General features: G+C 41.4%; 2 protein-coding genes across 7 annotated transcripts; both read right to left on the bottom strand.

The window, feature by feature from the left end:
- Nucleotides 1-1,536: 1,536 nt before the first annotated feature.
- On the bottom strand, nt 1,537-6,481 carry LOC112564662. Its single transcript, XM_025239629.1, has 8 exons — nt 6,323-6,481; nt 5,118-5,203; nt 4,836-4,886; nt 3,851-3,901; nt 3,594-3,644; nt 3,223-3,285; nt 1,977-2,004; nt 1,537-1,770 (listed from the first exon to the last, which is right to left on the bottom strand). Exons 2-8 carry the CDS (start codon nt 5,179-5,181, stop codon nt 1,713-1,715), a joined length of 366 nt encoding a protein of 121 aa, XP_025095414.1. The 5' UTR covers nt 5,182-5,203; nt 6,323-6,481; the 3' UTR covers nt 1,537-1,712.
- A 1,733-nt stretch (nt 6,482-8,214) lies between these two features.
- Nucleotides 8,215-21,088, bottom strand: LOC112564664. 6 transcript variants are annotated; one of them, XM_025239635.1, is made up of 8 exons: nt 20,665-21,088; nt 20,390-20,475; nt 20,093-20,143; nt 10,713-10,763; nt 10,417-10,467; nt 10,023-10,082; nt 8,970-8,994; nt 8,215-8,471 (listed from the first exon to the last, which is right to left on the bottom strand). In XM_025239635.1, exons 2-8 carry the CDS (start codon nt 20,451-20,453, stop codon nt 8,447-8,449), a joined length of 327 nt encoding a protein of 108 aa, XP_025095420.1. In that variant the 5' UTR covers nt 20,454-20,475; nt 20,665-21,088; the 3' UTR covers nt 8,215-8,446. The 6 variants fall into 6 exon arrangements, with proteins under 6 accessions (XP_025095420.1, XP_025095417.1, XP_025095419.1 ...); XM_025239632.1 differs by having other exon boundaries at nt 10,023-10,085; nt 20,665-21,083; XM_025239634.1 differs by lacking the exon at nt 10,713-10,763 and adding an exon at nt 19,258-19,308 and having other exon boundaries at nt 20,665-20,974.
- Nucleotides 21,089-21,639: the final 551 nt, after the last annotated feature.

Below are 21,639 nucleotides of genomic sequence, written 5' to 3'. Positions count from 1 at the left end.
AAGCTGATGTAGCGAAGGTCTTTTTATTTGTGGGTGTCAGTAAGGAATGGATCACACAGACATTAGGGTTGTGAGTAAAGTGAGACATCAATTATTTGGGCGTTTGTCAGGAAATTCGTTTTACAGTTGAGTAGATGATAAAATGCCTCCCCTATATCCTCAGTGACAGTCTATAGAGCCTTTCACTTGTAGGGATGTAGGTTTGTCTACATTTATTCATGGAAATAATCATCGGCAGGAAGTATTTTACAAATAGGGTTTTAGTGAAGAGGTACCTTATACAATATACATTGGTATTAATATTCTAGTATTTGAGTATATTTGTATATTTGAGTATATTTGTATTTTTAGTATACTGTATTTAGTATATTTGTATATTTAGTATATTTAGTATATTGGTATTATTAGTATATTTAGTATATTTAGTAAATTTGTATATTTAGTATATTTAGCCAGCTCTGGATATACACAGAGGCTTAGTACAAGAAAAAGAAGGCACCTTCATATATATATAGATAAAGACACGTACAAAGACACACACAAACACATAGACATACAGCGGTGTACACCTCTATGATGTCCATCGCTGTCTTCGATGACTGATGTTCTCTGCTGACCTTTGTTGCTGAGGGTCGTAAGTAAACGAAGACTTACAAAGAACTACAGAAAACTAAATTACACAGAACTACAGAGAACTCAGAGAGCTATAGAGAACAATTGAGAAGTACCGAGGTCTCCCCAAGCCACCACTTCATCAATCTCACGGCATGTCCCCTCGGTCCAGTTTTCCACTGTTGTCTTTATCTCTTTCCTAATATGGCCTTTGACCTTCATGCATGTGCGAGTGTATGAGAGGGAAATAAGAAGACAAAGCCAGGTACTGGACTACACAGCTCACCTGTGGAGAAAGAGAAAGCAAAGAGGGAGAGACTGAGAGGGGCTACAGCTTGTAACTCATTAACTGATGGTCGCACCCTGCAGTTAGCCTTGTAACAAGCGCTTCATTCAGACTACAGTCCTGAAAGTCTTAATACAAGTTTGTTCATGTGCTTTTGACATGGATGATATCAGTCTCAATATTTTTGTTAATGTGCCTTACATTGATATTAACAGTCTCAGCATCAGTGTGCACATATGTCTTTCAATTATATTAAGTTTTTAAATGAAGTAGCGACCTGACGAGTGTTGTGATGAGTTCTGGTGGCTTTATCTTGATGTTGACATCGGGGTTGTCTTCCTGTAGCAGACGCTTATCACTTGAGGGCAGACAACTCTTTACAAGAGGGTTATTTCCTGATTATCTCTCTAAAATCAGTTTTTGACTTTCGCCACAGAATAGTTTACAAAGAAAATATCTGTGGAATGATTATTGAGAACGTGTTTTATAAAGTAAAGTGTGTCATGCGTCGTTTTTTGTTGTTGCCAGACCTGTGCCTCACTAAAACATCTGTTAGAGTAACTGTGGCGAGATCGCCATGATGTCTGTGCAGACAAACCCAGTGTCAACATTCACTCATTCACCTTGAAAGAGTATGATCACATGTCTGCTACATGCGTTTATTTCACACAGTCATTTCTATTCACAGAGTTCCTTTAGACTTGTGAAGTGTGATTGATGGCTGTGTGATATGTAACATGGTTAGCCACATTAGTAATGTTCACGGATGTGTTACACATTTTTCAATATTTCAGGTCATCTCCGACATGCGGTCTCAGTTGTTGGTGTCGTCTCCACCAGTCTTAGTCTTTTGAGGTGTGAGCAAGCAGAGTCTGCAAACAGAAATGTTCATAATTGTGACAAACATTTAAGTCCATGTTTGCGAGGGTCACACACACACACACACACACACACACACACACACACACACACACACACACACACACACACACACACACACACACACACACGTGTAAATCTATCCAGGTAATACACTGGCCCATATGAACGTGTGACAAGACGTCACAACGATACTCACCTGTTTCCTGCTGCAATATCTGTTGTACCTGTCATCAGAAAACAGAGAGCAATGAGCCGAGAGAGGTGACAATACATTTCAGCTAATCTCCACATCGTCCCCGCCTTAACCACATCGTCTCACTTGACATCACACATCGTCTCACTTGACATCACACATCGTCTCACTTGACATCACACATCGTCTCACTTGACATCACACATCGTCTCACTTGACATCACACATCGTTCTGACACCGAAAGTCCTATCAACCACACCCTGGCTAAATGAAAACCGGAGGAGTAACATATAAACCAAACACCTGCATAGACACTAAATAAAAACATCCAAACTAACGAATAATGACAATAAAAAAGTTTTTCAAGACAAAAACAAAAACGAAAAATTAAACAAAGAAAGTTGTTAAATAGAACACCTTTATTTTATATTATGTCATTTGTTGTCGAGTATGTATTGCAAGCGGCCATTTTTTTGTTGAGCAGGATAAAAACTAAACTTGTTGGAGCAGCGCATAGTCAGCTGATAATATCTAAAAGTTACTCCTACTATTGGAGATTGATTCGAGTCTGGATGGATTTGACTTTCAGTGTTGTGACGAGATGCATGGTAACTATGACTGGGGCGACATGGCTTGGGTCAAAATGACACGTGACCCATAGAATAAGCAGTCTATTTCAAAATTTACCTGTTTTATGTGATTTCTACACAAATCCATAATACAAGACAAGCGGTCCATCAGAAGCAGTGTTATAAAATGAACTAATTTTAGTCAACACTCAACATCTACACACAAGTGCTAGTAGGGCGCACACTGATGTAAGTCGTCAGTCGTGTTGTAGAGGCAGTCGTCATACAGGACTGTTATACAGAGAAATATCCGGCAACACAGTTTGGGTCGTAACTAAGGAAAGTCTTAATCAAGAGGTTTTATTGTAACAATATGTATCCGATAATCACAACATGTAGTGTATAATCACACCATGGGCCTTTTATTAGCAGTGTGAGTCCCATTTTCATGTCTTTTAAAACAAAAACAAAAATATATATATACCCTATAATCACACTTTATGCCTTGTTCGTTGTAATAAAATTTCTTACAATGACAGTCCGACCCTATAACCTAACAACAGACAGACGGACAATGATATAATGGTCAACATCATGATAATAGATCAAGTGACAAAATGAGACAGAAGGAAGAAAAACTGGGGCGAACGAAACAAAAAAATAAAATTATTTAATTTACATTTCTCTATGATCCTCACTGCCTGATGAAGCACAGTCAGCAGGTTGTTGTGGCCACCATCGTCTGCAGAAAAGAAACAGACGGTCACTGAGAGTTGTTGCTAAAAGGTTCACTCTAAGAAACAAAACTCACATCACCTGCAGTTAGGTGAGACGAACATATCTCTGTTTCAGAAAAGTGTGTTGTACATCAAAACAATTCAGATATTATACATACAATAGAGAGCCATGCCATGTATACACATGAAATATAATTCATACACTATAGGTTGATATATACACATGAGACACTATACATACATTACAGAGCCTTGTATACATATGAGTGGTTTTTGTATGCAATGCCCATAGTTCCAGGTACATCACACATACCCGAGGCAAGAAGTTGACGGTTTTCTCTGTCTGGGTATTCCTCAAGGGTATCTGTGAAATATACTCACATAGAAAGTCTGTGTTCACACATCTCTTTCTCTCTTTATTGTCATTCAATAAAACCAACACATATTTACACACACAGACACAGACACACACCGATACATACACACAGCGATACTTATATACATGCATACGCACACATACATGTAATTCCTCCATCACTACCCACACAGATGTGTACAAGTGTCACAGACCTGAGGGAAGCTGTTGGCGATTGTTCATTTCCAGGTGATCTTCCAGGTAATCTGTGGACAAGTCAGTTTAGACTGGGGCTCATTAAAACCAGAATAAACTAGTTTGTGGTTGTTGAGCTGGACATGGTGACCTAGTGTGTATATATATAGATGAAACAGGTATGTATATAGTGAAACAGAATGATAAACATACACATGTCATGTACCTGTGTCACCGAGACACAAATTCTTGACCTGCAGACTAAGGCAAACTTCAGTTATACTTAGGTTGATGACAAACTAGTTTGTGTCTGGTTACCTGACATGTACATCACTTACATGACAACACAGCAGCTGTCAAGGAACATCAGCATGAACGATTGACACATTACACTCATACAGCAAAGGGAGAAAACTCAGGCGTGAGAGATAACAGCACCAGTGAGACAGAGTGGGACTGACAAGGTCAAAGGTTAGATGGCTAGCACTTGTATGTATGTGTTTGGGGGGTGGGTAGGAGGAACCAGCAAATGACAATGGCAGCAGGCTCTGGCAGTGTACGCTCCGACCTCCACGCACAAAGACACAGAAGACAAGAGTTTTACTCACAGATTGAAATGATGGTTAATAGAAACTCAGAGACAGGACAGATACACGGGACTGGGGGACAGTTTGATGTACACCCCTCATTCTAGACATCAAACATTTTCTACTTTCAACAGCACAAACACTTCACGGTGACAGACAGATGTAGGAGACCTGCTTCGCTTTCAGCTTCAGGTTTCTTACAACAGGTTTATGGTGGCTACCCATGTCAGCGCCTGGGTATGTCCTTGTCTTGGCTTTGTTGATGCTGGATTTGAAGTATCTCGGAAGCAGGATATTGTTGATTTGATTAAGGACCAATCCGTTTGTTGAGTGTCAGGTGGCCGTGTCAGACTTCTTGTGGGAATGTAAGGTGTACACATACATATACATGACACATACGTAAGACACATACACATACCTGCAGGAAGCTGTTCTCGAAGCCTCATCTGTAGCTGCTTTGCCAGGAAATCTGAAACAAAATTCTTTCTCCTGTAGCTGCTACAGATGTTACTTTCAGTGATGACAGAGAAAATGTAGTTAGTGAAGATTGTGAGAGAGAGGAAGAGAAAGAGAGACACAGAGCGAAAGGTCAGGTGAGACAGAGACAAGAACACAACGAGAGGTCACGTGAGCAGGTAAGAGGAGGTGAGAGGTTAGGGAGAGTGGTCTGTGGGAAAGTAAGCGTGTCCTCTCTACTCACCCTGTGGAAAGGGTGTAACCACGGTGGGCAGCAGCAAAGCGAGAAGTAACCATAGAGACGACATCGTGACCCGCAGCGACACTCGCCTGAAATCACACGATACCTTCATGTAGCACGGGTAGCCACTCAGTGTCTTGTGCAAACTTGACATATATTGACATACCCTGACATATTCTGACTTGCCCTGACATACCCTGACATATCCTGAGACATCCTGACATACGGGGAGCGCATACAGAACTTAGCCAAACTGTATTGTCTTCCCTTTTCCTGGAAAGGAATTCAGCTCAGGCCCTTGTCGTCTGTCCCCGCCATCCTTGTGTCTACTTTGCCAACTCTCAGTAGATGGTTGTGTGTATATAGTCTGTGTAAGTTTCCTTATCATCTACTCGTCTGGGGATGTGGAGAGAGAGATAGAGAAAGAGAGGTATACACATTCCACTGTTTTACTCAATATAACCATATTTTCCGTCACGAGGTATAGACGCCTTATTTACAACATATTATATCAATTAAAATTTACAATACTGCACATTCCTTGGGTGTAAAGTCTTGTACAAGTACACAATACAACATGACTTTATTATTCCACAAGAGCAATTACAGGTAAGAGTGAAGGGCGTTCATGCGGTGGCAGTACACAGGTGAGGACATACAAAGTGGAGAAATGTTTGTGACATAAGTGTACAAAGTGTGGAAGAATGCCAGTGTAAACATGTTGACAATCATACAAGAATGACAGCAGGGTGGTGTCCTCAGCAAATGGTGTAAGAAGGCTTCTGTCAGCTTCTACAACTGCTAGTATGTAGCATGAGGAGTAGTGGGGACCAGCAGCAGCCTCGAGGGCAACCTGTACAGGGGACAACAAAATGTGAGAGAGGACCGTTAATGGAAACTCTCTGCTGCCTGTTTGTTCCCAATTCCAGGATGCAGACAGGTAGTAGGTGGGGTAGACGGAAGTCTGGAAGTAGAGTCTGTTAACAAGTGAGGTTGCACAGTGTTTAAAGCAGAAAACAAGTCAGCAACGAGAAGTGTGGCATGAGCTCTGGCTCTACCCCTCTTCTGGCTTTATAGACAAACTGCAGTGGGTCAAGATAGTTATCAACAGCAGTCATCATGTAGACAAGAATATAGACAAAGAAAGGAAACATGTTGGAGGAGAAAACACACAAACGTCTCTCCTTGAACAGGTGCGACTGTCTCACCTGAGTCTGGAGTCTTAGGCTGAAGTTGTGATGTCCTAGTGTCAGGTCAGACCTCGAGGATGTGCCTTGACTGAAGTGTAGACAGCAGACAACAGGGTGTCGCCTGCAACTGTCTTTTTATCTGTTGCTGCCGATGGTGGGCATGGGTGAAGACCAGAAACAAGAGGACACTAGATGTCACGTGTCCTGTCATCCGAGCTGTTGGCGAGACCCTCGTGCTGAGTGTCTGTCTCCCTCACAGCGCCCTCTTCTCAGGATGTGATGTTATCTCATACATGTGATGTTATCTCTTGTGAACTGTGTCTCTCAGAATGTGATGTTACTGGCACTTTTGCTGTTTATTGAATGGGTCTAACCAGTGACTGTATTCATACTCTTTGTATTCCCAGATGTTTGTGGACAGAGCAGTGAGGGCCTTTGTTTCATCAGATGACCCTCCAAAGCACGCCTCACCCCATCTCTCGTCCCCGCAGGAAGTATTTTAAATAAGGTTTTAGTGAAGAGCTACCTTGAATCATTCTAGTACTTGTGTATGTTTGTTTGAGTTCATTTCTCCTAGCCAGCTCTGGATATACACAGAGGCTTAGTACAAAGAAACAGAAGGCACCTCCATAGACATGTACAAAGACAGACACACGAACACATAGACATACAGAGGTGTACATACGCTGGCAACCAGACACACACATGCATTAACAATAATAAAAGTAGTAATGAAGTACACAGAAAGGGAAACATATAAAAATGTACATATATATGATGTTTTGACTGCTGCTCACCTGTGGGGTCCTGCTCTTGATGTCCTGTCAAGAGCAAACATAAAATAATGAGCAAAGAGAGTCGACAATGAGCTGAGACTCAAAGAAAACAATAACATTAAAATAAGTCAGTAATTTCGATGAAAAAAAGAAACTGTGAACGGCATGCTGGGAGAGAGCGGAGTTCTTCAAAGGACGGTCAGGTTTAGTCCATCAGTCGAGTACAGGCTTGTCTTCTGTCAGACGATGTCCATCGCTGTCTTCGATGACTGATGTTCTCTGCTGACCTTCGTTGCTGAGGGTCGTAAGTAAACGAAGACTTAGAGAGAACTACAGAAAACTAAATTACACAGAACTACAGAAAACTAAATTACACAGAACTCCAGAGAACTCAGAGACCTACAGAGAACAATGAGAAGTACCGAGGTCTCCCCAAGCCACCACTTCATCAATCTCACGGCATGTCCCCTGTGTGCCAGTCAGTTGAACTGCTTGCGTGTTGTGGATGGCGGGGTGGGCTCAGTGCGGGTGTATGAAAGGGAAATAAGAAGACAAATCCGGGTACTGGACTAGACAGCTCATCTGTAGAGTAAGAGAAAGCATTGATATTACAGTCTCAACACAGTGTGTACACGGGATATTAATTTTTTTTAAATGGAAAAAGCGACTTGACGAGTGTGGTGTTCCTGTGGCTTTATCTTGATGTTGACATCGGGGTTGTCTTCCTGTAGCAGACGCTTATCACTTGAGGGCAGACAACTCTTTAAAAGTAGGTTATTTCTTGGTTATCTCTCTAAAATCAGTTTTTGACTTTCGCCACAGAATAGTTCACAATGAAAATACCTATCAATGCTTGTTTAATTGATTCTCTGTGTGTTTTTCAGGTGTCCCTCTATAAATGATATATAAAGGATATAGAATAGACTATCTCGATTGTTGTTTTTAATTTCCATGTTCACTGGAGTCTGTACTGCTACAAGAGTCAAGAACTCGTTTTTCAAAATAGTGGCGAGATAAGGACTCATGAGTAATAGTGACTAAATAATGAGTTGTAAGTGCTGATAGCCAGATGACGATTGTGTCTGTGAAGACAAGCCCAGTTTCAACATTCACTCATTCCAAACAAAGATCAAGTATCTGCAAAATGCGTTTATTTCACACAGTCGTTCCTGTTCACAGAGTTCCTTTAGGCTCGAGGAGCGCGATGTCTGTGTGATATATAACATGGTTGAGAAGTGTAATATGTTATGTAATATTTAACATGGTTAACCACATTAGAAATGTTCACGGATGTGTTACACAGTTTTCAATATTTCAGGTCATCTGCTACATGTGGTCTCAGCACTCGGTGATGTCTCGACGAGTCTTAGCCGTTTCTGCGCGAGCAGTATCTGCAAAAAGAAATGTCCACACTCATGACAATCATTTAAGTCCATGTTGGCGCCACACACACAGAGTACACTTGCTAGTCCTGTTCAAGTGATGTTGCCGATGGTACCAAGGACTTGGCCAAAACACTTTTATTGAAAACCAATTGTTTCCATCTACGGCCAGAGGCTAGCATCTGGTAATAGTGATGTAGTGGGTGAGAGGGGTCTGTCATAATACTGATGACTTGTAAGCTAAAGAGCCTCTGGTGTATAGGCCACTAGTGGTCTAAACACTGGTAAACAGATGTATAGCTGTGTATCCTGATGTATAGGTTAATAACCAAGTACACATCGGGGTACATACACTGGGGGACACACACACACACAGAAATGTCAATCCTGATTATAAAACATATTTTTAATGACAGATATATGCACACAGAAATGTTCACAACCACACCTTGGGAACAAACACATGACCGCATTTACGTGAGACAAGATGTAACGACTGCTACTTACTTGTTTGGTCCTGACAGCCCTGTAGCTGTGAACAGCAAACAGAGAACAATGAGATGAGAGAGGTGACAATGGGCTAACTATGAGCTGAGAGACATTCAAATAAATTAACATTAACTCGTGATTGCTAGTGTACCAGTAGCTATGACTTCAAAGACAAAACCTAAAGTTAATTTATTTAAATGTTGAAGCCATAATCCTACAAGTCACATCTCAACTCTTCTTGTGGTTTCGGCTTCACGTGGTCCTGCTTACTGTGCTATCGTTAGACTGGACTAGAGTATGTAGGGGAGCTAAGTCTCCAGCTAAGGGCAATCACTACACGTGTGCATGTGTACGGTCAGACAGTGTCGATCTACAATGTACTTGTATTTTGAATGTGATTTCCGCAACCCTGCCATATTTTGCGGAAATCACATTCAAAATATAACAAGTACTTTGTAGATTGACACTGCTTTTCTTAATAAAGAGGTTTTCCTGTAGCAATATGTACCCTACAATCACCATGGGCCGTATATTGAAGTAGGTATATATCCTATTATGTTTCCTATAATCAAAGCGTGTACTTTATAATCACACCATGTGCATCATAATCTATGTTCCTTGTAATCACATTTCTTACAATCATACCTTACAATAAACATACATACGGGTTGTGCAAGGTAAGGAAACAAATTTCAGTGTAATAAAAATGTACACTGACAGCTACTTGTTATGTCAAGTTTACAATTTTCTGTCCAACAAACTATAAACAGTGAGTGCCATTTGTAAGTTTAAACTCTGTTGACAGTGAGGTTATCGTCTTCCTGTGACTTAGTTTAAAATATTTCTTATATTTTAGAGACATGTTCACATCACCTTTCAAGTTATCCATACAAAACGACTGAAGCCTTGGAGCGAGCTTGGACATGCTTAGTGTATCATATGTACAGATAGAGTGGGGTACCTGTATCTGTACTCTACTTGCTGTATTATATGTTCAGATGGACAATGATATAATGATCAACATAATAAAGAAGAAATGTGGAGAACAAAGTATCAAAAGAAATTGTTTACGTGGACATGTAGTGTTTTTTAACTGTCGAAGGACAGCCAGCAGGTTGTTGTAGCCATCATCTGCTGCAGAAATGGAGCAAAACAAACAGATGGTCACCAAGAAGTGCTGCTAAATGTACAAAGACCATATAACCCAGTGTTTTAGACAAAACACACATGCCGCTGTTTTAAACAATAAGAGTGTGTGCATGAGTGTCTGTAAGGTTACCTGAATACATTAAAAATATTTAAACATTATACATACAATACATTACAGAGCTATGTATAACAGGACATTATACATACATTACAGGGTCATGTAAGCACTTGAGACATTATATAATACATTACACAGCCCTGTTTATGCATGAGTGTCTATATGCAATGCCCATTGTGCCAGGTTTGCCACACATACCTGAGGCAAGAAGTTGACGGTTCTCTCTGTCTGGGTATTCCTCAAGGGTATCTGTGAAATATACTCACATAGAAAGTCTGTGTTCACAAGTTTTGCTCTCTTTGCTGTCATTCAATAAAACCGACATATTTACACATACAGACACACAGGCACAGATATATACATACATAAACAAATACACACACAGGCACACATCGATACATACACACAGAGATACTTATATACATGCATACGCACACATACATGTGCACCCACCTCCACCCTCACCCACACAGATGTGTACATGTGTCACAGACCTGAGGGAAGCTGTTCACGATTATTCATTTCCAGGTGATTTTCCAGATAATCTGTGGACAAGTCAAGTTAGACTGTGGCTCATTAAAACCAGAATAAACTAGTTTGTGGCTGTTGAGCTGGTCATGGTGTCCTAGTGTGTATATATATAGATGAAACAGGTATGTATATAGTGAAACAGAATGATAAACATACACATGTCATGTACCTGTCACAAATGCCTGATATACAGACTAAGGCAAACTTCAGTTATACTTTGGTTGATGACAAACTAGTTTGTGTCTGGTTACCTGACATGTACATCACTTACATGACAACATAGCAGCTGTAAAGTTAAGGAACATCAGCATGAAAGATTGGCACATTACACTCATACACCAAAGGGAGAAAACTCAGGCATGAGAGATAACAGCACCTGTGAGACATAGTGGGACTGGCAAGGTCAAAGGTTAGATGGCCAGCACTTGTATGTACAGTGGAACCTCGGTTAACGAACTTAATCCGTTCTGGAAAACTGTTCGTTATCCGAAATGTTCGTTATCCGAAACAATTTTTTCCATAAGAAATAAAGGAAATAGATTTAATTGGTTCCCAGCCCCTGTTGACTCGCTAATATTTGAAAGTTGCAGGCTATATAGGTATTTGTTTTAATGAGAAGAGTTATAATGCAGTTTAAATGAAGTTAAATATAAAAACATTAATGAAAGCATTGAAACATCAGAAAACTTGCCGTTTTGACGGCGTGGATGGAAGCAGGTGTGGTGAGGATGGGGTGGAATTACTGCTTTGATTCCCCCTCCATGAGCACGTGACATTATAAAATCGGGGTAACCTTTTCTGTAGCTTTGAGGTTAAAGGAAAAAAACTTGTCCAGTGTCTGTTCCTTCTGTCTTTTTTGTAAAACTCTTCGGTAATACGACATCACATATCCGACAGACGCATGCCACCTTCATACTTTGAAATCATTTCCTTTTTAAATTCATTTGTTGGCCGCTTCCTTGTCATTACCTCACTACTATTAATTGCTCTTAATCTTCTTTGGAATCATGATTGAGGATTATCTTATTAAAATAAAGCACAACAATCACTAAATAAGAAGGATGCGCATAGATAGGGAACGACCGATCGTAACTGTGTCTGGAGCGCGAATGATGACATGATGGTCGGTCACGTGTGGTTCACGTGGCTGTTCGTTATCCGAAATTTTGTTCGCTATCCGAGACAAACTTTTAACGAAATTTTTGTTCGTTAACCGAAATATTCGCTATCCGAGGCGTTCGCTAACCGAGGTTCCACTGTATGTGTTTGGGGGGTGGGTAGGAGGAAACAACAAATGACAATGGCAGCAGGCTCTGGAAGTGTCCACTCCGACCTCCACGCTCAAAGACACAAAGACACAAAGACACAGAAGACAAGAGTTTTACTCACAGATTGAAATGATGGTAAATAAAAACTCAGAGACAGGACAGATACACGGGACTGGGGGACAGTTTGATGTACACCCCTCATTCTAGACATCAAACATTTTCTACTTTCAACAGTACAAACACTTCACGGTGACAGACAGATGTTAGAGAGCTTCTTCGCTTTCATCTTCAGCTTCAGGTTAGTAAGAACAAGTTCATGGTGGCTACCCATGTCAGCGCCTGGGTATGTCCTTGTCTTGGCTTTGTTGATGCTGGATTTGAAGTATCTCGGAAGCAGGATATTGTTGAGTTGATTATGGACCAATCCGTTTGTTGAGTGTCAGGTGGCCGTGTCAGACTTCTTGTGGGAATGTAAGGTGTACACATACATATACATCACACATACAAAAACACATACACATACCTGCAGGAAGCTGTTCTCGAAGCCTCATCTGTAGCTGCTTTGCCAGGAAATCTGAAACAAAATTCTTTCTCCTGTAGCTGGTAAAGATGTTACTTTCAGTGATGACAGAGAAAATGTAGTTAGTGAAGTTTGTGAGAGAGAGGAAGAGAAAGAGAGACACAGAGCGAAAGGTCAGGTGAGACAGAGACAAGCACACAACGAGAGGTCACGTGAGCAAGTAAGATGAGGTGATAGGTTAAGGAGAGTCGTCTGTGAGAAAGTAGGCGTGTCCTCTCTACTCACCCTGTGGAAAGGGTGTAACCACGGTGGGCAGCAGCAAAGCGAGAAGTAACCATAGAGACGACATCGTGACTCGCAGCAACACTCGCCTGAAATCACAATGAGATACCTTCTTGTAGCACGGGTAGCCACTCAGTGTCTTGTACAAACCTGACATATATTGACATACCCTGACATATTCTGACTTGCACTGACATACCCTGAAATATCCTGACATCTTGACACATCTCGACATATCCTGACACATCCTGACATACGGGGAGAGCATACAGAACTTAGCCAAACTGTATTGTCTTCCCTTTTCCTGGAAAGGAATTCAGCTTAGGCCATTGTGTCGTCTGTCCTTAAGTCTACTTTGCCATACTCTCAGTAGATAGTTGTGTATATAGTCTGTGTAAGTTTACTTATCATCTACTTGTCTGGGGATGTGGAGAGAGAGTAAGGGAGGTATACACATTTTACTGTTTTACTCAACATAAAAATATTTTCCGGCAGGAGGTAGACGCCTTATTTACAACATATTATATCAATTAAAAATTTACAATACAGCACATTCCTTGGGTGTAAAGTCTTGTACAAGTACACAATACAACATGACTTTATTATTCCACAAGAGCAATTACAGGTAAGAGTGATGGGAGTTCATGCGGTGGCAATACACAGGTGAGGACATACAAAGTGGAGAAATGTTTGTGACATGAGTGTACAAAGTGTGGAAGAATGCCACTGTGAACATGTTGACTATCATACAAGAATGACAGCAGGGTGGTGTCCTCAGCAAATGGTGTAAGAAGGCTTCTATCAGCTTCTACAACTGCTAGTATGTAGCATGAGGAGTAGTGGGGACCAGCAGCAGCCTCGAGGGCAGCCTGTACAGGGGACAACAAAATGTGAGAGAGGACCGTTAATGGAAACTCTCTGCTGCCCGTTTGTTCCCAATTCCATGATGCAGACAGGTAGTAGGTGTGGTAGACGGAAGTCTGGAAGTAGAGTCTGTTAATAAGTGAGGTTGCACAGTGTTTAAAGCAGAAGACAAGTCAGCAAAGAGAAGTGTGGCATGAGCTCTGGCTCTACCCCTCTTCTGGCTTTATAGACACACTGCAGTGGGTCAAGTTATCAACAGCAGTCATCATGTAGACAAGAATATAGACAAAGAAAGGAAACATGCTGGAGGAGAAAACACACAAACGTCTCTCCGTGAACAGGTGCGATTGTCTCACCTGAGTCTGGAGTCTTAGGCTGAAGTTGTGATGTCCTAGTGTCAGGTCAGACCTCGAGGATGTGCCTGGACTGAAGTGTAGACAGCAGACAACAGGGTGTCGCCTGCAACCGTCTTTTTATCTGTTGCTGTAGATGATGCACATGATTGTAGACCAGAAACAAGAGGACACTAGATGTCACGTGTCCTGTCATCCGAGCTGTTGGCGAGACCCTCGTGCTGAGTGTCTGTCTCCCTCACAGCGCCCTCTTCTCAGGATGTGATGTTATCTCATACATGTGATGTTATCTCTTGTGAACAGTCTCTTTCTCAGAATGTGATGTTACTGGCACTTTTGCTGTTTATTGAATGTGTCTAACTAGTGACTGTATTCATACTCTTTGTATTCCCAGAGTTTTGTGCACAGAGCAGTGAGGGCCTTTGTTCATCAGATGACCCTCCAAAGCACACCTCACCGCATCCCTCGTCCCCAGGAAGTATTTTAAATAAGGTTTTAGTGAAAAGCTACCTTGAAACATTCTAGTACTTGAGTATGTTTGTTTGAGTTCAATTCTCCCAGCCAGCTCTGGATATACACAGAGGCTTAGTACAAAAAAAAAGAAGGCACCTCCATAGACGTACATAAAGACATGAACAAAGACAGACACACGAACACATAGACATACAGAGGTGTACATACGCTGGCACCCAGATACATCCATGCATTAACAACAATAAAAATAGTAATGAAGTACACAGAAAGGGGAACATATGAAAATGTATATACAGTGGTACCTCGACATACGAGTTTAATTCGTTCCGTAACCTTGCTCGTATGTCAAATTGCTCGTATCTCAAAGCAATTTTCCCCATTGAAATTCCTTGAAATGCCATTAATCCGTTCCAGCTCCCAAAACACCACCTCAGTTGTTTTTGTTAAGTGTTTTTAAATAAGAAAAATGTATTTACAAGAAGAAACATTTATTTATGAATAACAAATACATATTCTATAAAAACATTAAATTCTTCGTTTGTGGAAGTGTGTGGGATCTGCTTCAGCAAATCACCGTAAATCGCTCGTGCCTTCTCACACATGATGCTTTGTGTTAAGGTTCCTCCTTGAAGCTGCTTCTCTGTCACCCACACAGTCAATAGTTTCTCCATCTTTTCATGGAGAGAAGTCCGGAGCTTAGAAATTATTGTAACGCCCCTAGCTGGCGTTGTACCCTTTATCAACTCCTGTTTAAGCTCAGAAACATATCATTGATGTGCTACACCCGTACATCCTCGCCAAGTCAATTACTCTCACACCTTGCTCATGTTTTTCTACGATTTCGCGCTTTAATTCAATAGACATCATCTTCTTTCTTCGACCCATGGTTATAAAAATAAATGTGATAATGTTTTGTAAATGTACAAAAAGCAAAAAAACGCGAACCCAACTTATCAAAAATGCTTCGAAAACGAGGGAAACAAGCACACAGACTGAGGTCTAGTCTGAGGTGGGAGAAATTGTTAGACGCTGCACACGACCCTAACATCCGCCCCGCATGTTGGGGTCGTGTGCAGCGGTGTAGTGTGCGATTCCTCGTATCTCAAATCTTGCTCTTATCTCGAAGCAAAATATCGCTCACTCGGCGGCTCGTATCTCAAAACACTCGTATGTCAGGGCACTCGTATGTCGAGGTACCACTGTATATATATATGATGGTTTGACTGCTGCTCACCTGTGGGGTCCTGCTCTTGATGTCGCTGTCAAGAGCAAACACAAAATAATGAGCAAAGAGAGTCGACAATGAGCTGAGACTCAAAGGAAACAACAACATTAACATAAGTCATTAATACGATGAAAAAAAGAAACTGTGAACGGCATGGTGTGAGAGTGTGGAGTCCTTTAAAGGACGGTCAGGTTTAGTCCATCAGTCGAGTACAGGCTTGTCTTCTGTCAGACGATGTCCATCGCTGTCTTCGATGACTGATGTTCTCTGCTGACCTTCGTTGCTGAGGGTCGTAAGTAAACGAAGACTTACAGAGAACTACAGAAAACTAAATTACACAGAACTCCAGAGAACTCAGAGACCTGCAGAGAACAATTGAGAAGTACCGAGGTCTCCCCAAGCCACCACTTCATCAATCTCACGGCATGTCCCCTGTGTATGCCAGTCAGTTGAACTGCTTGCGTGTTGTGGATGGCGGGGTGGGCTCAGTGCGGGTGTATGAGAGGGAAATATGAAGACAAAGCCGGGTACTGGACTAGACAGCTCACCTGTAGAGTAAGAGAAAGCATTGATATTACAGTCTCAACACAGTGTGTACACGGGATATTAATTTTTTTTTAAATGGAAAAAGCGACTTGACGAGTGTGGTGTTCCTGTGGCTTTATCTTGATGTTGACATCGGGGTTGTCTTCCTGTAGCAGACGCTTATCACTTGAGGGCAGACAATCTTTAAAAAGTAGGTTATTTTCTTGGTTATCTCTCTAAAATCAGTTTTTGACTTTCGCCACAGAATAGTTTACAATGAAAATACCTATCAATGCTTGTTTAATTGATTCTCTGTGTGTTTTTCAGGTGTCCCTCTATAAATGATATATAAAGGACATAGACTATCTCGATTGTTGTTTTTAATTTCCATGTTCAGTGGAGTCTGTACTGCTACAAGATGAAGATGGTCAAGAACTCGTTTTTCAAAATAGTGGCGAGATAAGGACTCATGAGTAATAGTGACTAAATAATGAGTTGTAAGTGCTGATAGCCAGATGACGATTGTGTCTGTGAAGACAAGCCCAGTTTCAACATTCACTCATTCCAAACAAAGATCAAGTATCTGCAAAATGCGTTTATTTCACACAGTCATTCCTGTTCACAGCGTTCCTTTAGACTTGTGAAGCGCGATGTCTGTGTGATATATAACATGGTTGAGAAGTGTAATATACTATGTAATATCTTACATGGTTAACCACATTAGAAATGTTCACGGATGTGTTACACAGTTTTCAATATTTCAGGTCATCTCCTACATGGGGTCTCAGCACTCGGTGACGTCTCGACGAGTCTTAGCCATTACTGAGCCAGCAGGGTCTGCAAACAGAAATGTCCATACTCATGACAAACATTTAAGTCCTTGTTGGTGCCACACACACACACAGAGAGTACACTTGCTAGTCCTGTTCAAGTGATGTTGCCGATGGTACCAAGGACTTGGCCAAAACACTTTTCTTGAAAACCAATTGTTTCCACCTACGGCCAGAGGCTAGCATTTGGTAATAGTGATGTAGTGGGTAAGAGGGTCTTCATAATACTGATGACTTGTAAGCTAAAGAGCCTGGTGTATAGGCCACTAGTGTCTAGACACTGGTAAACAGATGTATAGCTGTGTATCCTGATGTATAGGTCACTAACCAAGTACACATCGGGTACATACACTGGGGGGCACACACACACACACACAAAATGTCAATCCTATTATAAAACATATTTTTAATGACAGATAAATGCACACAGACATGTTCACAACCACACCTTGGGAACAAACACAGGACCGTATATATTTACATGTGACAAGATGTAACGACTGCTACTTACCTGTTTGATCCTCCCAGCAATGTAGCTGTAAACAGCAAACAGAGAACAATGAGATGAGAGAGGTGACAATGGGCTAACTATGAGCTGAGAGACATTCAAATAATTAAATCAACATTAACTCGTGATTGCTAGTGTGCCAGTAACCAGAACTTCAAAGACAAAACTTGAAGTTAATTTGTTTAAATGTTGAAGCCAAGCTCCTACAAGTCACATCATAACTCTTCTTTGTGGTTTCGGCTTCACGTGGTCCTGCTTACTGTGCCATCGTTTAGACTGGACTAGAGTATGTAGGGGAGCTAAGTCTCCAGCTAAGGGCAGGTAATCACTACACGTGTGCATGTGTACGGTCAAGCAGTGTCGATCTACAATGTACTTGTTATATTTTGAATGTGATTTCCGCAAAATGTGGCAACAAGACACAAACAGTCGGTTACAATAATTTTATTTTGTAAGACACGTGACGTGCAAAGACCGTTAATGAAGCAATGTCAGTGTAAAAAATATACACGATAGCTACTTGTTATATCACGTTTACAATTTTCTGCCCAGCAAACTATAAACAGTGAGTGCCATTTGTAAGTCTAAACTCTGTTGAAAGTGAGGTTATCGTCTTGCTGTGACTTAGTTTAAAATATTTCTTATATTTTAGAGACATGTTCACATCACCTTTCAAGTTATCCATACAAAATGACTGAAGCCTTGGAGCGAGCTTGGACATGCTTAGTGTATCATATGTACAAATGGGGTGGGGTACCTGTATCTGTACTCTACTTACTGTATTATATGTACAGATGGACAATGATATAATGATCAACATAATAAAGAAGAAATGTGGAGAACAAAGTATCAAAAGAAATTGTTTACGTGGACATTTAGTGGTTTTTAACTGTCGAAGGACAGGCAGCAGGTTGTTGTAGCCACCATCTGCTGCAGAAATGGAGCAAAACAAACAGATGGTCACCAAGAGGTGCTGCTAAAATGTACAAAGACCATATAACCCAGTGTTTAGACAAAACACACATGCTGATGTTTTAAACAACATAAAGAGTGCGTGCATGAGTGTCTGTAGGTTACCTGAATACATTAAAAAATATTTAAACATTGTACATGCATTACGTTACAGAGCCACGTATACACATGGGACATTATACATACATTACAGGGTCATGTAAGCACTTGAGACATTATACATACAATACATTACAGAGCCATGTATACACATGGGACATTATACATACATCACAGAGCCATTATACACATGATACATTTTACATACATTGCATTATTGAAGCATGTGTTAAAATCAGACATTATAGTTACATGTACATTACACAGTCTTGTTTACGCATGAGTGTCTATATGCAATGCCCCTTGTGCCAGGTTTGCCACACATACCTGAGGCAAGAAGTTGACGGTTCTCTCTGTCTGGGTATTCCTCTAGGTATCTGTGAAATATACTCACATAGAAAGTCTGTGTTCACAAGTCTTGCTCTCTTTGTTGTCATTCAATAAAACACATACAGAGACACACAGACACACACAGGCACAGACACACTCATACACAGAGATTCATACCTACAGACAGAGATACCTCTTTACACACATATGCACCCAACTCCACCCCCACCCACACAGATGTGTACATGTGTCACAGACCTGCAGGAAGCTGCTCACGATTGGTCATTTCCAGGTGATTTTCCAGGTCATCTGTGGACAAGTCAGTTTAGACTGTGTCGCATGAAAAACTGGAATAAATTAGTTTGTGTTTGTTGTGCTGGACATTGTGATATAGTGTATATATAGATAGATAAAACATGTACGCAGTGAAACAGAGTGATACACATGTTATGTACCTGTGTCATTGAGACACAAATGCCTGACATGCAGACTAAGGCAAACTTCAGTTATACTTTGGTTGATGAAAAACAGAAATCAACTAGTTTGTGTCTGCTGTGTAAATGTAGCGACCTGACATGTATATCACATACATGACAACACAGCCACTGTCAAGGTAAGAAACATCAACCTGAAAGATTGGCACATTACACTCATACAGCAAAGGGAGAAAACTCAGGCATGAGGGATAAGAGCATCAGTGAGACATAGTGGGACTGGCAGAGGTCAGGGGTCAGATGGAACGACACGAGGTGACAGCAAGAAGGCCTACCAACTTCTAAAGACCTTCAATAAGACAGAGCAGCACAAGACTTCAGTCATTAAAGACAGCAATGGCCACCTTCTCATAGAAAGCAATGCTGTACTCAACCGATGGACTGAGTACTGCAAGACCTGTACAACTTCCGACTAAAGACCTCCTCCAAAAACAACTGAATAGAGACAGTGAGCCTGGAACACCTACCAGCCTACAAGAAGAGTTGAAAGGAGGAAAACTCGCCAGGGTTACACATACAAATGCCACATACATATGACACATACCTGTTACATACATAGAACACCTATAAATGTCACATACAAAAACTCATACACATACCTGCAGGAAACTGTTCTCGAAGCATCATCTGTAGCTGCTTTTCCAGGAAATCTGAAACAAAATTCTTTCTCCTGTAGTTGGTAAAGATTTTACTTTCAGTGATGACAGAGAAAATGTAGTTAGTGAAGATTTTGAGAGACCTTTGACCTTTGATCATTTATTGAGAGAGATAGACGAAGAGAGGCAGAGACAAACTTAGAGACAAGCACACAACGAGAGGTCACGGGAGCAGGTAAGATGAGGTGAGAGGTTAGGGAGAGTGGTCTGTGGGAAAGTAAGCGTGTCCTCTCTACTCACCCTGTGGAAAGGGTGTAACCACGGTGGGCAGCAGCAAAGCGAGAAGTAACCATAGAGACGACATCGTGACCTGCAGCGACACTCACCTGAAATCACAATGAGATACCTTCTTGTAGCACTGCACATTCCTTGTGTTTGAAGTCTTAGAAGAACACAATACAACATGACTTTATTAATCCACAAGAGCAACTACAGGTAAGATTGATAGGTGTTCATGCGCTGGCAATACACAGGTGAGGACATACATAGTCGAGAAACAGGTGCGACTGTCTCACCCGAGTCTGGAGTCTTAGGCTGAAGAAGGTGTCCTAGTGGCAGGTCAGACCTCGAGGATGTGCCTTGACTGAAGTGTAGACAGCAGACAACAGGGTGTCGCCTGCAACTGTCGACTTTCTGTCTGTTGCTGCAGATGGTGCACGTGATTGGAGACCAGACACAAGTGGACACCAGCTGTCACGTGTCGTGTCTTCCGAGCTGTTGGCGAGACCCTCGTGCTGTGTGTCTGTCTCCGTCTCAGCGCCTTCTTCTCAGGATGTGATGTTGTCTCATGTGAACAGTGTCTCTGTCTCAGAATGTGAAGTTCCTGGCACTGTTTACTGTTGATTGAATGTAAATAACTAGTGACTGTATTCATACTCTTTGCGTTCCCAGATTTTTGCGCACAGAGCAGTGAGGGCCTTTGTTTCTCCCCCACCCAGACGAGACATCACCGACATTTCCTCCCTTGCGACTACGTGCAGCTCTGTCTCTCTCCTTTTGTAAGTCGGGTAGGTCTGCACGTCGGTTGCTTGTAGAGATGTTAGCGTCTGTCGTCAGCCGGAAGTTGTTCAGGCTTTCAGCCTATAGGTTGAGTACAACAGTGCTTTCTGGGGGTTATATCCACTGCTATATAACTATTGATGTAAAGAATCCTTTATAATTATCCCACTACACACTCCATATAACTGTTGTTATACACACTCCTATATAACCATTAATAAACAAACATTCAACAATCACTATACAGACTTCTATATAACTCCTAGATAACTATTATTATGGACGCCTCGGTCCAGTTTTCCAGGGTTGCCATCTCTTTCCTAACATGGACCTTGACCTTACTGTACCCGTCCATTGCCATGGAGTTGTGAGTCTTCACGTCCAGGGCATCCTTTGGCTCAGTGCGGGTGTATGAGAGGGGCAAAGAAGACAAGGCCAGGTACTGGACTACACAGCTCACCTGTGGAGAGAGAGAAAGCAAAGAGGGAGAG

The sequence above is a fragment of the Pomacea canaliculata genome, linkage group LG5 (genome assembly GCF_003073045.1).
Source record: "Pomacea canaliculata isolate SZHN2017 linkage group LG5, ASM307304v1, whole genome shotgun sequence".
NCBI classification, from domain to species: domain Eukaryota; kingdom Metazoa; phylum Mollusca; class Gastropoda; order Architaenioglossa; family Ampullariidae; genus Pomacea; species Pomacea canaliculata.
Note: the sequence above shows the minus strand (reverse complement) of the source record. Positions and strands in the feature narration are given on the sequence as shown.

What these genes read in the sequence shown, in the direction of transcription:
- LOC112564664 (XM_025239632.1), bottom strand. Translation starts at nt 20,453, where the DNA reads ATGTCGTCTCTATGGTTACTTCTCGCTTTGCTGCTGCCCACCGTGGTT. An exon ending in TCGTGAACAGCTTCCCTCAG is followed by an intron (nt 10,468 to 10,712) that starts GTCTGTGACACA and finishes TATATTTCACAG; the next exon opens with ATACCCTTGAGGAATACCCA. An exon ending in AAAAAACACTACATGTCCAC is followed by an intron (nt 8,995 to 10,022) that starts GTAAACAATTTC and finishes TGCTGTTCACAG; the next exon opens with CTACAGGGCTGTCAGGACCA.
- LOC112564662 (XM_025239629.1), bottom strand. Translation starts at nt 5,181, where the DNA reads ATGTCGTCTCTATGGTTACTTCTCGCTTTGCTGCTGCCCACCGTGGTT. An exon ending in GGTTACACCCTTTCCACAGG is followed by an intron (nt 4,887 to 5,117) that starts GTGAGTAGAGAG and finishes ATTTTGTTTCAG; the next exon opens with ATTTCCTGGCAAAGCAGCTA. An exon ending in AGTGAGGATCATAGAGAAAT is followed by an intron (nt 2,005 to 3,222) that starts GTAAATTAAATA and finishes TTCTGATGACAG; the next exon opens with GTACAACAGATATTGCAGCA.